We start from the raw sequence: 15785 nt of genomic DNA, 5'->3' as shown, positions 1-15785 counted from the left end.
CAGCAAGTGGTGCTGGGAAAATTGGACAGCCACATGAAGAGAAATAAACCTGGACTGCTTTCTTACACCATACACAAAATAAACTCAAAATGGATGAAAGACCTAATGTGAGATAGGAAGCCATCAAAATCCTCAAGGAGAAAGCAGGCAAAAACCTCTTTGACCTTGGCTGCAGGAACTTCTTATTCAACATGTCTCTGGAGGCAAGGGAAACAAAAGCAAAAATGAAGTATTGGGAACTCATTAAAATAAAAATCTTCTGCACAGTGAAGGAAACAGTCAGCAAAACTGAAAGGCAACTGACAGAATGGGAGAAGATATTTGCAAACAAGATATCAGATAAAGGATTAGTATCCAAAATCTGTAAAGAACTTATCAAACTCAACATCCAAAAACCAAATAATCCAGTAAAGAAATGGGCAAAAGACATGAATAGACACTTCTCCAAAGGAGACATCCAGATGGTCAACCTACACATGAAAAAATGCTCAACGTCACTCGTCATCAGGGAAATACAAATCGAAACCACAATGAGATACCACCTCACACCTGTCAGAATGGCTAACATTAACAACTCAGGCAACAACAGATGTTGGGGAGGATGCGGAGAAAGAGTAATCCTTTTGCACTGCTGGTGGGAATGCAAACAGGTGTAGGTACTCTGGAAAATAATATGGAGTTTCCTCAAAAAATTAAAAAGAGAACTACCCTACGACCCAGCAATGGCACTACTAGGTATTTATCCAAGGGATACAGGTATGCTGTTTCGAAGGGATACATGCACCCCAATGTTTATAGCAGCACTATCTACAATAGCCAAAGTATGGAAAGAGCCCAAATGTCCATCAATATGGACAAAGAAGAATGGATAAAGAAGAAGTGGTATATATACATACAATGGAATATTACTCAGCAACGAGAAAATAAAATCTTGCCATTTGCAACTACGTGGATGGAACTAGGGGGTATTTTGCTAAGTGAGATTAGTCAGTCAGAGATAGACAAATATCATATGACTTCACTCATCTGAGGACTTTAAGATACAGAACAGGTGAACATAAGGGAAGGGAAGCAAAAATACTATAAAAACAGGGAGGGGTACAAAAACGTAAGAGACTCTTAAATATGGAGAACAAACTGAGGGTTACTGGAGGGGTTGTGGGAGGGGGGATGGGCTAAATGGGTAAGGGGCACTAAGGAATCTACTCCTCAAATCATTGTTGCACTATATGCTAACTAACTTGGATGTAAACTAAAAAAATAAATTAAATAAAAAATTTTAATATCTATATATGATGGTAATTAAAGCCAACCTGGGGCGCCTCGGAAGCTCAGTCAGTTAAGAGTCTGACTCTTGATTTCAGCCCAGGTCATAATCTCACGGTTCATGGAATTGAGCCCCACATTGGGGTCTGTGTTGACAGCATGGAGCCTGCTTGGGATTCTCTCTCTCTCTCTCTCTCTCTCTCTCTCTCTCTCTCTCTCTCTCTCTCTCTGTCTCTCAATATAAGTAAATAAATAAACATTAAAACAATTTAGAGCAGCCCTTATAAATTGATTTGCTGAAATTCCAGATATCCAGTATACATGTTATTTACAGTAATATAAGTTAATATCCTAGCACACCTACAAAACTGTAATACATAATGCAAAATTGCACATGCAGTCCGATGGCTGAGGTCATAAGTGTGACCATCCTTTCATGCTCTTGGTGGGACTATCAGGCACAATCCCTCTGGAGGGCAATTTGGAAGTTCCTAATTAAAATGCAAGGGTTGGGGCACCTGGATGGCTCAGTTGTTTAAGCATCTGACTCTTGATTTCAGCTCAGATCATGATCTCCCAGTCGTGCGATCTAGCCCTGCATGGAGCCCCACACTGGAAACTGCTTAAGATTTTCTCTCTCCATATGTCCCTTCCCCACTTGTGCTCGCCCACTCTCTAAATAAATAAATAAGCAAGTGTTCATGTCACTTGACCCAATGATTGCATTTCTAGGAACTAATTTTTCTAGGAATTTATGTATTTCTAGGAATTTATCCTAGAAACAACCCAGACGTCTGTGTATAGGGGAATGGTTATATAAGTCATTGTATATTGGTATAATGGAATACTATACAGCCATTAAAAATTATGGGTGCCTGGTAAGGGTCTGACTTTGGCTCGGGTCATGATCTTGCGGTCTGTGAGTTCAAGCCCCACGTCGGGCTCTGTCCTGACAGCTCGGAGCCTGGAGCCTGCTTCGGATTCTGTGTCTCCCTCTCTGCCTGCTCCTCCCCTGCTCATGCTCTGTTTCTCTCTCTCAAAAATAAACTTAAAAAAAAATTTTTTTAAATGAGATTTGCATGTCCTGACATGGAAAAATGCCTAAGATATACTGTGGAGTTAAAAAGTATTGCAAGATGTGTTTGTAGAATAACAATGGTGTTACAACTTATAGTACAGGCATAAACATTTTTAAAAATCTGGCGGAATATATACCAAACTGTTGACAATGGGGTTTTTTTTCTAAAGGATTGAGGGAGATTTTCTCTATAGTGTGAATTTCTGCAATGCTTAAAATTGTGAAACACAGCCGGTAAAGAAAACACCAAATCTGCAGCGTGAGCTCGCTGGTATAAGGGAACGGAAGCAAGGACGTGAAGACAGGAAGCCATTCTCATCAAGGTGTTATTAACAGTGATCGATCATTTCTGAGTCGTGTGACAATAGGCACGTTTTGTTTTTCTTCTTTTGAGGCACAACTTGTATAAAGAGCCTGTGTGGCCTTTACAAAGGACAACCCCCGCCCCCAAACCCTTTGTTTAAACCGGGTGGTGCTCAGGGTGTAGAATATTCTGTCGATGTAAACTGCTGTGGTGTGGTGTCCTGTTTCCCCAGGATGGATGACATCCAGCTTTGCAACGATATTATGGACCTGAAACAAGAGCTACAGAACTTGGTCGCCATCCCAGGTAACCGTGTGAGACTCCAGCCTCGTTAAGGAGCCGCTCAGAGTCCTCTGGCTGGCCCTGTCGGTGCCCCTTGGGTCTGGAAGACAGAGTTCGTCTCTTCTACCGCAGCCCCATTCTTGCAGTGCAGTCCTCCACATCAGGGGGATCCAGGTTCAAGTACTAATTCTGGCCCACTCTTTGACCTTGGGAAAGTCACTTTATCTGAGGCTCAGTTTCCCTTCTTCCAGAAATGGGGTAGTAGTAGGTATAGCTCTTAACTCGCTGGGTATAAATCTCATTGTGATACACACAACATTGCAAGCCACGAGCCTAGCTTCGTATCTGGCCCAAAGGTTAAGAATCCAGTACGTATTTTTTTTTTTTAATGTTTATTTCTTTGAGAGAGGGGCAGCGGGAGGGGCAGAGAGAGAGGGAGACAGAGGACCCGAAGCAACCTCCATGCTGACAGCAGAGGGCCCAAATGTGAGGTTTGAACTCATGAACTGTGAGATCATGACCTAAGCCGAAGTCGGATGCTTAACCGACTGAGCCACCCAGGCGCCCCAAAAGTCCGGTAAGTATTAACGATTGTTACTGTTCTGTTTGGGGGCAGGTAGAGTGTGGTATTTTTACAAGCTCTGACTTCGGGGTTCAACCTAGATCTGTCAATTATTAATGACATGACCTTGAGCAAGTGACTCCACTAAAACTCGATTTCGTCACCTGTCAACTGGGACAATAGTGGTATCTACTTTATAGGATCATTGTGAGACAGACTGAGGGAAAAAACATATACGGTGCTAACCACAGCTCCCATCCTATAACAAGTGCTTAATAAATTATTCCCGTTGTTATTGTCAGTAACTCAACACATTCCTACCCGTCCTTGTAACATATTTATATATTAATTCATTTTAAAATGACAGTAATAAACCTATTACCTTGTAACCTAAGTACCGTTTTATGAGCCACGATTGTCTTTTCTAAATCCACAAATATTTAATGGGAAAAGTGGTATTTTTAAAAAAATTTACCAAATCTCTTTTACAACTTGTTTAATATGCTATCATATCTGCTTTGATATGTATTGCGTTGGAAAGTGTCTTTTTGCTTCAGAATATGGAATGAGTCCTGATTCACACACACACACACACACACACACACACACACACACACACACACACATTTCTACCAATTCCTTCAGGTCACGGTTGATTTGGCTCCGTTTCCCAAGAGAGCCTTCCCTGCCCATCCAGGCTGGGTTATGCCTGTGTGAAGGTCTGGCAGGTGCACAGGAAAGGTGTATGGGAGGCAGATACACAAGTCTGGCCCAGGAACCTTGCGTTGGCCTTGGGGAGGGGCCGCCCAGGCCGGATAAGCACCCCATGGGCTTCTACTTGAGTACGTTTGCCCTTCTATCCATCTGGTAAGTATGTCTCAGCCGCTGTGTTGCCGCAGGCTGCGAGCTAGCCCTGCACATGCGCTGAGGAAGAGAAAAGGATCCCCTACTCTGGTCACTCAGACAGGACCTGGCACACAGCGGGTACCAGTAAGTGGCAGCTACGACTGAGTAGGAAGCCCGTCAGAATGCGTTGCAGAAGAGGACACCGTTCCAAATGCTTTCTCGTTTGGAACATGTGGCGCTGGGCCATTCTTTGCTGGGGCCGGGCGGGGGAAGGGGGGGGCGCTGTCCTGTGCACTGTAGCATGTTTAGCAGTGGCCTCTGCCCACTAGATGCCAGTAGCATCTCCCCCGCAGTCGTGACAGTGAAAAATGTCTGCCAGATATACCCCGGCAGGGAGGTGCAAAATTGCCACCCGTCTGAGAACCACTAGAGTCCCGTGGTCTGGGTTTGAATCCAGGCTGACCAGACGGGTGAACTTGATGTAGCACCTTCGTTTCTCTGGGCCTTAAATACACTCCTGGTCTGCTGGTGGTGGGTACAGCGGGAGCCCGTCGTCCTTCCGGCACCATTCCTCTAAGGAGCACTCACAGGTGCCAGGCCGTGTGGGGTGGCAGCAAGTGGGTGTGGGGTTTCTCTTCTAGGTGATTAAATTGTTCTTTCACAAAAATATGTATTTATTTATTTATTTTGAGAGAGAACGCACGTGGAGGAGGGTCAGAGAGAGAGAGAGGGAGAGAGGGAATCCCAAGCAGGCTCCGTGCTGTCAGCGCAGAGCCCAACGCGGATCCCAAGACCCTGGGATCATGACCTGAGCCGAAATCAAGAGTCAGACGTTTAACCGACTGAGCCACCCAGGCGCCTCGATTAAACTGTTCTAAAATGGGCTGTGGTGATGGCTGCATATCTCGATGGGTGAACTGTGATGGTATATGTGAGTTATATCCCAATAAAACTGGACCACAGGAAGTCACATTTCAAACAGAAAACAGCAAAAGAAGGGAGAAAAAACGGCAATGGCCCGACACCGCTCACCTACTAGAGACTCGATTCAGTTGGTGTGGGGTTTTGGCATTGGTCATTTTTTAAAACGTCATGTGATTATGAAGAGCAGCCAGGGTGGAGAGCCACCAGGCCGGGTCCGCTGTTGCACTTTATATGCCTCGGAAAAAACCCACCCAAGCTTAGGGAACCACAAAATGGGCAGTTACGGGAAGGATCAGGGAGGCTCCTGGAGCCCAAGGCCATCGTGTTAGCTTCCTGTGGCCGCCCTAACAAATTCCCACGAACTTAGTGGCATAAATCAACATGGATTTATTCTCTCTCAGTTTTGGAGGACGCAAGTCCGCAAGCAAAGCATCGGCTGGGCCGTGGTTTTTCTGAAGGTTCTAGAAGAGAATCCTTCCTTGCATCTTCCAGCTCCTGGTGGCTGCCTACAGTCTTTGGTGCTCCTCGGCTTGCAGCTGACTCGCTCCTGTCTCTGCTTTTGTCATCCCATGGCTTCTTCCCTGTACATCTGTGTGTCCTCTCCCCTCCTCACAAGGACATCAATCATCGGATTTAGGGCTCACCCTAATAAGTATGACCTCATCTCAACTAATGACACCCACAAGGATTCTATTTCTTTTATAAAATATTTCTTTAAATATTTTATTTATTTGGGGGAGATCACAAGTGGGGGAGGGGCAGAGAGAGAGAGAGAGAGAGACAGAGGATCCCAAATGGGCTCTGCACTGACAGGCTGACAGTAGTGAGCCCGACATGTGGCGCAAACTCATGAACCGTGATCTCATGACCTGAGCTGAAGTCAGACACTCAACTGACTGAGCCGCCCAGGTGCCCCAAAGATGCTATTTCCAAACAGGGTAGACATGACATTTTGGTGGGTGGGAAACCATTCAACCCAATACCAGCATGAAGCTCCACCCATTCTCGCAAGGGTCTGGAACCAGAAACAGGAAAGCTGTTGGAACGTTCCCTCCCTCCCTGTCTCTCTCTGTCTGTCTCATTCTCTCTCTCTCCTTCCATGTTGGACACAGTCTCCATTTTCTCCCTCTAGCACATGAGCTGAGCAAGGCCACTCCTGTCTCCTTCCCATGATCGTCCAACACAAAAGTCCAACCCTCAGGACTCTGTGTCCTAATTTTCAGCCTCCCAGGAGAACTCTGATGGGTCGAACGTGGGTTGCCTTCTTCGTCTTGGGAAGAAAGATTTCCGAGCCCACCATTGGCTCAGCAGAACATGTGGGGGCCACTGAGGCAAAAGAGATATGAGTGTGTGAGCACGGGACCAACCAGAGCCACTCCAGGCCACAGAGGCTCCAGTCGGGGCTGTGGCAGTTTCTGGAACACAGGTGGAAATGGGTGGGAGCAAGGTCTTTGTTTCACATAGTCCCTGGGGTTCCTAACTAACCAGGACTGAGACTAGGATAAGGAGGACAGCTGGAGCACAAAAATTCAGTAATCAGGGCAAATAATATATTAATGCAATATTTAAAATACCGAAATACACTCACACACACATACACACACACATAATCCACGATGAACAAGATACCAAAAGTTTTTTTTTTAATGTTTATTTATTTTGAGAGAGAGAGAAGAGGCAGGGGAGGGGCAGAGAGAGGGCGAGAAAGAATCCTAAGCCGACTGTGCTGGTCACAGTGAGTGCAGAGTCAGATGCTGGGCTCGATCCGGGAGACCACGCCCTGAGCCAAAATCAGGAGTCTGATGCGTAGCTGACTGAGCCACCCAGGCGCCCCCCTAAAATACCAAAAGTTTAAATAAAGACAAGATTAGTACTGATACTCAGTAGGCAGAGTCCAGGGACGTTCAAACCTACAGCGCAGAGGGAGTCCCACAATGAAGAGCACATTTCACCTGAAATGCCATCAAGTGTCCGGCTGAGAAACACAGGTTGAGGAGGTCACAAGACCAGGTGGCAACGGAGCCCAGGTCCTTAACGCTGGTCCCATTGATTCCCCAGGAAATCGAGTCTTTGGGCAGAAGTTCACACGTTAAAGTTTTCTTTCTTCTCCTGATTTCCTCCTCACCTCTTCCCTGAATCCTTGTTGAGTCTTTCTGTGTATTCCCTGGACCAGAGCCAGGTTTCCAGCTGGATTAAGCTGGGGGGGGGGGGGGGGGAGGAGGGGAGACAATGCTCCCGGCAACACATCAATAAAGGTATTGAGGAAAGAGATCACTGAATGGCCAAGAAATTCACACTTCTCCAGCCAGAGTTGCATCATTCACCAGCTCCCCATGGTGGGTGCAGGTGACTGGTTGGGGAGACCTCCAGGGCCCTCCCTGCCTTGAGGGCCTCTCTGGGACAAGCCAAGATGTCTCATCTCTGCCATCACTGCTACCTCAGAGCTGGGGATGCGCAGACCTGGCTGGAGAGGCCGTGGCACTTTCCCCTTGGACGTAAACATACGTCTCCTTCGTAGGGTTGTTAGAAAGGATTAAAGCAGTGGTTCTCAAGAGGGTGACTTTGCCCCCTAGAGGCATTTTGAGTGTCACATCCGGGGTGGGGTACTCCCGGCATCTAGTGGGTGGAGGCCAAGGACGCTGCTAAACACCCTCCAGTGCACAGGACGGCCCTTGCAACAAAGGATGCTCCCGTCTCAAATATCAGTAGTGCCCAGGCTGGGAAACAGATTAAACGAACGTGACAAACTCATGGGAATACGAACATAATAGCTGCAGTTTATGAAGCGCTTATCATTTGCACACTTATGCCGTGAGACTTGCTTTTCCTTCTTTAAATCGGTATTTATTTCTTTGGTACCTGATGCAATTCATATTAAAGAAGTGGGCATTTAGTCATTAAAACAACAGTGAGGATGTAAAATAACAGCTTATAAGAGTAGCCGGCTGTTCATGAGCCTTTGCTACACACCAGGCAGCGAGCCTATTTTACTTGGTTTAAGTCTCTTAAAAACTTGCAGCAACTTCAGGATTATCTGTGTTGAGAGACTAGCTGCTCAGAGAGGTTGAGGAACATGCCCAGAGTCCCACAGCTAGGAAGAGGGGGAGCTAGGGCGTCAAGCCAAGATCGTCTGAGTCTCCAATGGGTGCTCACAGTCATGTTGTGGGGGACAGGCCAGGGAGAGCAGTTAGGAGGGCACACGTGGTCCAGGAAGAGATGGCCTGGGCTAAGGAGGTTGCTGGAGGGGATGACAAGGGAGTCAGAGAGTCTTGTGGGTAAGCACATGGAGATGTTAGGGATCAGGTGTGTGGTGCCAGGAAGCACAGGGTGAGCCTGGCAGGCTGGCAGTTCCCATTGGCAAGTAGGTGGGTGACGTTGGCAAGCCAAAGATCGTATCACCAAGTTGAGTGGTGGTGCCTGCAGGCAGGTGGGTGGTGCCCGCAGGCAGGTGGGTGGTGCCCAGGGGCAGGTGGGTGGTGCCCAGAGACAGGGTGGTGCCTGCAGGCAGGTGGGTGGTGCCCAGAGGCAGGTGGATGGTGCCTGGAGGCAGGTGGGTGGTACCCAGAGGCAGGTGGGTGGTGCCCAGAGGCAGGTGGGTGGTGCCCGGAGGCAGGTGGGTGGTGCCTGTAGATCCGCTGCCCCCTCCTTTTTATCTTCTGAGTCTGCGCTACCCTTCTACTTTTCTCGGTCATCCTCTCCAGCCCTGGGGTCTTTGGATTTCTCTTTGGCCTTCTAGCCCTGGGTATCTGGGATAGGGCTAATGCCATTAGCGTGGATGATTTCCATCTGCAGACTGGGTTGCCCTGGCTGTAGAGCCGTTCCCTCCCGCACCCCAGCCCGAGCCCTCCGACCCCTTTGCCCTGCGCAGGACCCGACTCGTTGCACCGTTACCCTTGACTGAGTGCTCACCACGGGCCTGGCTCTCTGCTAAGCCATTTACTTAACACCACTGCATTTAAGCCCCTCCGTGTGTTTTTACAGGAGAGGAAACTGAGGCTTGAGGAGGTCCCCTTGCTTCTTCAAGTTCCCTCAGCGAGTGACCTGGTTGGTCACTAACCGTGGCCCCTGGACTCCCGTGCTTTCAGCAGAGACACTCGACTGTTTTCTTTGCCGGTGTTTTCTCCTTCCCAGAAAAAGAAAAGACCAAGCTGCAGAAGCAGAGAGAGGATGAGCTAATCCAGAAGATCCACAAGCTGGTGCAGAAGAGAGACTTTCTGGTGGATGATGCGGAGGTCGAGCGGCTAAGGTGAGTGTGGGCTCCTGTCCCCGCGCACCAGACTGCTGGAACGCAGGCCTCGGCTTCCTCCTAAGCCCACCTTCTGCTGCAGGGTCTCCCAGTCTGGCCTGACAGGTGTGGCCTCAGCAAATGCTCCCAAACACTGGATCCAAATGAATCGCCAGCCTTGTGGTCTGAGGACCTGTTTCATGTTCAAAGGAAACTGGAATCCAGCTCCAAAAAAGTCTTGCAAAGGCCTTTGGGTCTTAAGTCAGTGTTATTCGAGGAGGTGACCGGGCAAGAATTACGTCACATAACACATGGCAGAGCTTCCTACACATTCTCTTCACTGACCTTTCTCCCAAGGCAAACTTTTCATCAAGGCACCTTCCGGAAACTTCCATCGGGTTTCTGCAGAAACCCTGCCCCCTGTACTGACTTGCTTCCTTCCCTGCCCTCTCCACTTCCCAGCTTCATTCTTTATCCTCCCCTTGGTGGCTCCAGTGCCCCCTTCCTAGCCCTCCGTCTCCTATTTGCAGATGCACCTGCCACTTTTTCTGGAAATCTGTGGGCGCTGGAGCCCTGGTGCACCTGCAGTCCCCTGACAAGGCCCGCATAGAAAAGATGTGAATGCTGATTCTTGAATATTTTTGTCCTGGAGCAGGGCCTTTGGAGCCCTCTGCAAGGAGAGAGGCTCACAGGGCCTCCTTCAACCCAGAAGGCAACTTCTTTATTGTCTGTGTCCTCCTGGGTCCTCCGAGGCCTGGAATGCACCTTGCCTGGCTCAGCCAAGCTGAGGAACGCTGCCTTCGTTCCTGGCGACCCTCGGAAGAGTTCAGGTGACTTGCTTTCTGACTCTGGCCATGAACTTCATGGGAGCACAGATGTCTAGGGTGACTCAAAGGTACAGGGTCAGGAGGGGGTGTTCCTCAGCTCACAGAACCCTCAGCAGAGGCTGAGTCTTATAATGTCCCTGCTTCTGCGCTGGGATCTCACCTTGGCCCCAGGGAGACAGTTACTCCGTTGTTGATAGCGTCTGTGCTTCTGAGCAAGTTCATGAAACGGAACATGCACACGCCATATACGCGTAACACACAACAACATATGCACACCCGCCACACAGAACCCAGGGCAACATAGATGCCCCAGCCACACCCAACACACAGCGTACCCACACCAGCCACGAAGCCCGACACGTGGTCTCACACACTTGACCTCTTGCCTCATTCCCTCAGTTCCTTAATGCTTTCCTTGCTTACTTTACTCTTCTCTTGTCTTTACACACCTATGTCCACAGGGAGCAAGAAGAAGACAAGGAAATGGCGGATTTCCTGAGAATCAAGTTAAAACCTCTAGATAAAGTAACCAAATCTCCAGCCAGTGAGTGCACATGTTATTCCTCGTCCTCCCCCCCGCCCATCCAAGAGAAAAGGAGATTTAAAAGAGGTCCGGGAGCCAGAGGGGGAACAACAAAATGCTATCTAGAGAGCAACCTTGGGTGCAGGACGGCAGTGGGCAGGGCCAGCTTCATGGGCAAGGTTGCTGTGAGGTTGCTCAGGCCCCGATGCCTGGAAGGGGGCGCTGTGCTCGCTTTCATGTTCTGCTGTTGCTCTCTTGAGATTCCTAATAGTTTGGGAATAAGGGGCCCCGCATTGTCACTTTGCACGAACTGTGCAGCTGGTCATGGTGGCAGCTGTCCCCTTACGAATCACAGGCTTCATGGATTTCTTTTTTTTTTAATGTCTATTTATTTTTATTTATTTATTTATTTTACATTTTATTTATTTTTGAGAGACAGTGTGCAAGTGGGGGAGGGGCAGAGAGAGAGGCAGACACAGAATCCGAAGCAGGCTCCAGGCTCTGAGCTGTCAGCACAGAGCCCGACGCGAGGTTCAAACTCACAAACCGCAAGATCATGACCTGAGCCGAAGTCGGACGCCCAACCAAATGAGCCACCCAGGCGCCCCTAACGTTTATTAATATTTTTAAGAGAGACAGTCTGAGCGGGGGAGAGGCAGAGAGAGGGAGACACAGAATCCTAAGTGGGCTCCAGCTCTGAGCTGTCAGCACAGAGCCCGACGCGGGGCTCGAACCCGCGAGCTGTGAGATCATGAAGTGAGCCGAAGTCCGACACTTACCCGACTGAGCCACCCAGGCTCCCCCGGCTTGGTGGGTTTCTCAGAAGGATTTGTGTGGCCACTGAGGCCAAAAGGTGGGGGCTGAGGCTCAGGGAGCTCTGGCCTCTGTTGACACTCAGAGCAAAAAGGGTTCCGTGTGAGATCAGTGTGGGAAGTGCTACCTATCCGACCCTCTGATGCCAATGTCCATTAGCATATAAAAGTGGTAACAGGTCCTGCTGTCAATGACCTGTTATAAGAAACAGATGCCCTATTCAAACTGGCCCTAGCAAAAAGGGGGCTTCAGGGGCTGGATGCTGTTAGAATGCCCTCGCTTTCCTGCCTTTTCTTATCTCTGCCCCTCTCTGCATTTTCTCCTATTACACAGGCTTCTTCATGGGGCCCGAATTCCAGAACCAGAACTTAGGAGCAGCAAAGCAATACCATCTGTTCTTTCTCCTCATACCCAAACACATCAGTCTCAGAGGAATATTCTGATTGGCCCTTCTTGGATCGTGTTCCTACTTCCTAGGCCATCACTGGTATCAGGCTGGGATGCTGTGATTGGCCCGCTCTGCATTGCATGCCCACTCCTGTAGCCACAGGGACATGTACTGTTATCAGAGGTGAAGGAACTGGAAATCTTGCTAGGAAGACAAAACCCAAAGGCCTCCACCATCTACTATGGCCACAAACTCAGTTTTTCCTGACCAGCTATTAACATCCCATGAAATATGGTTGTGGACTGTGAGGGAATAAAGAAAGAAGAAGGTCCATTCTGCAGGCCCTTAATATCCCAAGTCACATAGTCCCTACCAAAATCCAGCATCCTCAGGGGACTGTCTCTTCCGTGAAAGGCAAATTAGAAAAACTCCACCTAACCGTGTGGAGAAGGAGCAAAGAAACTTGCCTTCTATACATGGTGCTGGATAGCAAAAAATCTGGCAAGAAATCAAAACACCAAGCCTTCACCCCATGCAAGGGGCCAAATGTCCAAATTTACACTATTCATCTAGTGCTGGGATCCAAAGTTGAAAATTTGAAACTAATGTAAAGCCAGTGAAGGGGCACTTGGGTGGCTCAGTCAGTTAAGCATCTGACTTTGGCTCAGGTCATGATCTCGCAGTTTGTGAGTTTGAGCCCTGCATTGGTCTCTGAGCTGGCGTCTGGAGCCTGCTTGGGATTCTCCCTCTCCCTCTCTGACTGCCCCTCCCTGACTTGTGTTCTTCCTCTCAAAATAAATAAACTTAAAAAAAGAAAAAAACAACAGTGAAACCTCTAATCCCAACAAAGCAAATGCAATACTGTTCAGTAGGGACCCTTCTGTATCCCATAATATGTAACCCATAGATAAAACAACCTCCGTGAAGATGAGCTCTCAATAAAAATTTAAAGCCCATGAATAAATGAACCACTCTGAGTGGAGTCACCAAGAGAATGTCTGTCCTCCCAAGAACCAGAAATAACAAACTATCTAAAAGAGACAATAAAGTAAGTATATTTAAAATAATGAGAGATAAGAGAAGGGATAAAACCCAAAATGAAATAGCAGGATTGCATGAAAAAAGAATAGGTAGATTTACAAAAACTCAGCTTTCTAAACAAAACCATCTAGGGTCATGAAAGTAAAAACTCAATGGGTTAAACACAGCTGAAGGGAGAATTCGTAAACTGGAAGACAAAACTGAGGAAATTACCTAGCATGTAACACGAAGACACAAAGAGATGGAAAACGTCTTCCAAAACGTGGAAGATAGAATAATAAGTTCAAGTTATTTCTAATAGGCATTTCAGAAGGGGCGATAACGGACGAGAGGTAGAGGTATCTGAAATGATGTATGAGCATTTTCCAAAATTGAAAGATAGGAGCCCTCAGATTGAAACAACTTGGACAAAAGTTCCCATGTATCCATTCACCAAATACTTTGAATGCCAGACCCTGTGCTAGACCTGGCAGAGAACCAAATAGGATAAGAGCTGAAGTCTGTGGTTGGAAGCTGAGGACTGAACACCACTGGGCCCACAGGGAGGTGGGAACAGTCACTGGAACCATATAAAACACATGCCAGCTCTCCACAACACCTGATCTGTGGAGGTGGAGCAATGTCTGGCCAGGAGTTGGGATGGGACAGGGGATGCAGATGGTCAGGGCTCTCTTCATCTCACCTCTTCCTCTCTCCCTCTTTCCCTCTCTCCCTCCATGCCCCTACCCTGCTGCAGGCTCCCGAGCAGAGAAGAAAGCAGAACCCCCACCTAGCAAGCCCACAGTGGCCAAGACTGGGCTGGCACTCATCAAGGATTGCTGTGGGGCCACCCAGTGCAATATCATGTAGCCCCCAGTGTGGGGTGCCCCCGGGGCTGCGGGGACCCCGCCTCCCACCCTCTTGTCTTCATAGCCCCCATTTCACTGGGGCCCAAGAGCTCTCCAAGGTGGAAGGGGTTGAAGGCAAGCCTGTGACTGCCGCCAGGGGCCGTGGGCGTGGCGGGCGGGCCCGGCCGCCCTGTACAGAGTGTAGCAATAGGGAGTCCCTCACTGTCGCATGGCCCTCCCCAGAGCATGCCAAACCCAGGACTCTGTCTCACTGTTTATCCAACCACCAGGAAAGGCCCTCCCTTGAAAAAGTATATCTCCACTTCTATCTATCTATATCTAACCCACTGTGCGAATGAACTGGGAGAGGGGCATGATCCCCAGGTGTGTATAGTCGTGACTTTTCAACAATCTAGCACCATGTTGGACACATCCCCCATCCACCCTCCTAGCTCTGCTGTCAGGCCTGCCCCACATGGGCACAGCTCCTGTCCCCCGTCTGTCCTCTCCCAGGGGCTGTGCTCCGGAGGGCTCCACACAGTCCAGACGTCTTGGAGACGAGAGGGTCCATCCATAAAGATTGAGCTTGTGTGTGGTGTTGTGGTTATGTCTCCTGCTTCCTCCCTTCCTGTGTCTGGGCACGATTCACATCGGGAGTGTGTTCACCGGCTCTTGGCTCTTCCTTCCCTTGCGATGTCTGCCCCAGATGTGTGGAGCACAGTGGGGATGAGGGCCCACGCTGGAGCACAGCCAGTGCTCGAAAGAGGTAGCAGAGGGCCAGAGGCTCCGACACCAGGCAAGGGCAGATGAGGAGGGGACCCAGAGCAGATGCTGACCCAGGCTCTCTCCGCCCACCGGGGACCACCGGAGGGACTGCCAGCAGGACGCCACTCACCAGCCTAACACACAGACCTCTGGAAACAGCAGCGGCGGGCGGGAGAGGTGCCTGACCCAACCGTGTCCCATCATTCGGTGGTGTGTTTTAACCAGCCTAATAATTCCACCTGTGTAACTTGATGTACATTTGCTACAGCCAGCTCGGCACAGCCCGTGTGACCTCTCTGTACGTGTGTGTATGTGTCGTGACCGGCCTAAAGTAGTTAGCGTAACTCAAGATGTGCTGATGTGCAATCATCCATCGGAGAAAATAAAAATGGAAACCACGTACACAGCATTTTTAAAGTTTTTACTTTTCTTCTTGATTGTGGAAGTAACCCAAGGACACAGTAAACCATTTTAAAAGTAGAGAAAGGATAAGGACGTTGTTTGTTTTCTGTTTTTATCTCCCACAAATTTTCCAACTAGAGACCACGCTGACATTTGGGAGATTTCCTTCCAGGTTTTTTTTTTTTTTTTTTTTTTTTAATGCTTTTTTGTTTTGTCTTGTTCCCATGATTGGCATCATATTGTACCATTTATAACCAGTTTTCCTTTCTCATTTAGCATTATTATCACTATCGTTTTCCCACGGCATTAAAAGCTGTTTGTAACATTAAACGCTCTTCATAAATATTCACAATGGCTGCTTAGTAATCCATCTTGTGGCTATGACTTTATCTAACCATTTCCTTCCTATTGGACATTTAGGCTGCTTCTACTTTTTAAGTCTTATCAAGATGTCACAGAGTGCCTGGGTGGCTCAGTTGGTTGAGCGTCTGACTCTTGATTTCGGCTCAAGTCATGATCCCAGGGTCGTGGGATCAAGCCCTGCCCAGGGCTACGCACTGAGCATGGAGTCTGCTTGAGATTCTCTCTCTCTCTCTCTCTCTCTCTCTCTCTCTCGCTCTCGCTCTCTCTCTCTCCCGCTGCCCCTCTCCCTGCCCCCCCCCTGCCCACTCTCTCTCTCTTAAAAAAAAATGTCACGATAAACATCCTGGGG

General features: G+C 48.6%; 1 protein-coding gene across 1 annotated transcript in view; it reads left to right on the top strand.

Annotated features, from left to right (window-relative positions):
• BMERB1 (bMERB domain containing 1) overlaps positions 1-15466 on the top strand; it is a 122193-nt gene extending 106727 nt beyond the window's left edge. Inside the window, exons 3-6 of the mRNA XM_042922616.1 lie at positions 2881-2954; positions 9394-9508; positions 10776-10858; positions 13816-15466. Of these exons, the coding sequence (XP_042778550.1) occupies positions 2881-2954; positions 9394-9508; positions 10776-10858; positions 13816-13928 (385 nt within the window). The 3' untranslated portion in view covers positions 13929-15466. The remainder of the gene's footprint in view (positions 1-2880; positions 2955-9393; positions 9509-10775; positions 10859-13815) is intronic.
• The last annotated feature ends 319 nt before the right edge of the window (positions 15467-15785 follow it).

This window comes from Panthera leo, chromosome E3 (assembly GCF_018350215.1).
Source record: "Panthera leo isolate Ple1 chromosome E3, P.leo_Ple1_pat1.1, whole genome shotgun sequence".
Lineage (NCBI taxonomy): Eukaryota > Metazoa > Chordata > Mammalia > Carnivora > Felidae > Panthera > Panthera leo.
Note: the sequence above shows the minus strand (reverse complement) of the source record. Positions and strands in the feature narration are given on the sequence as shown.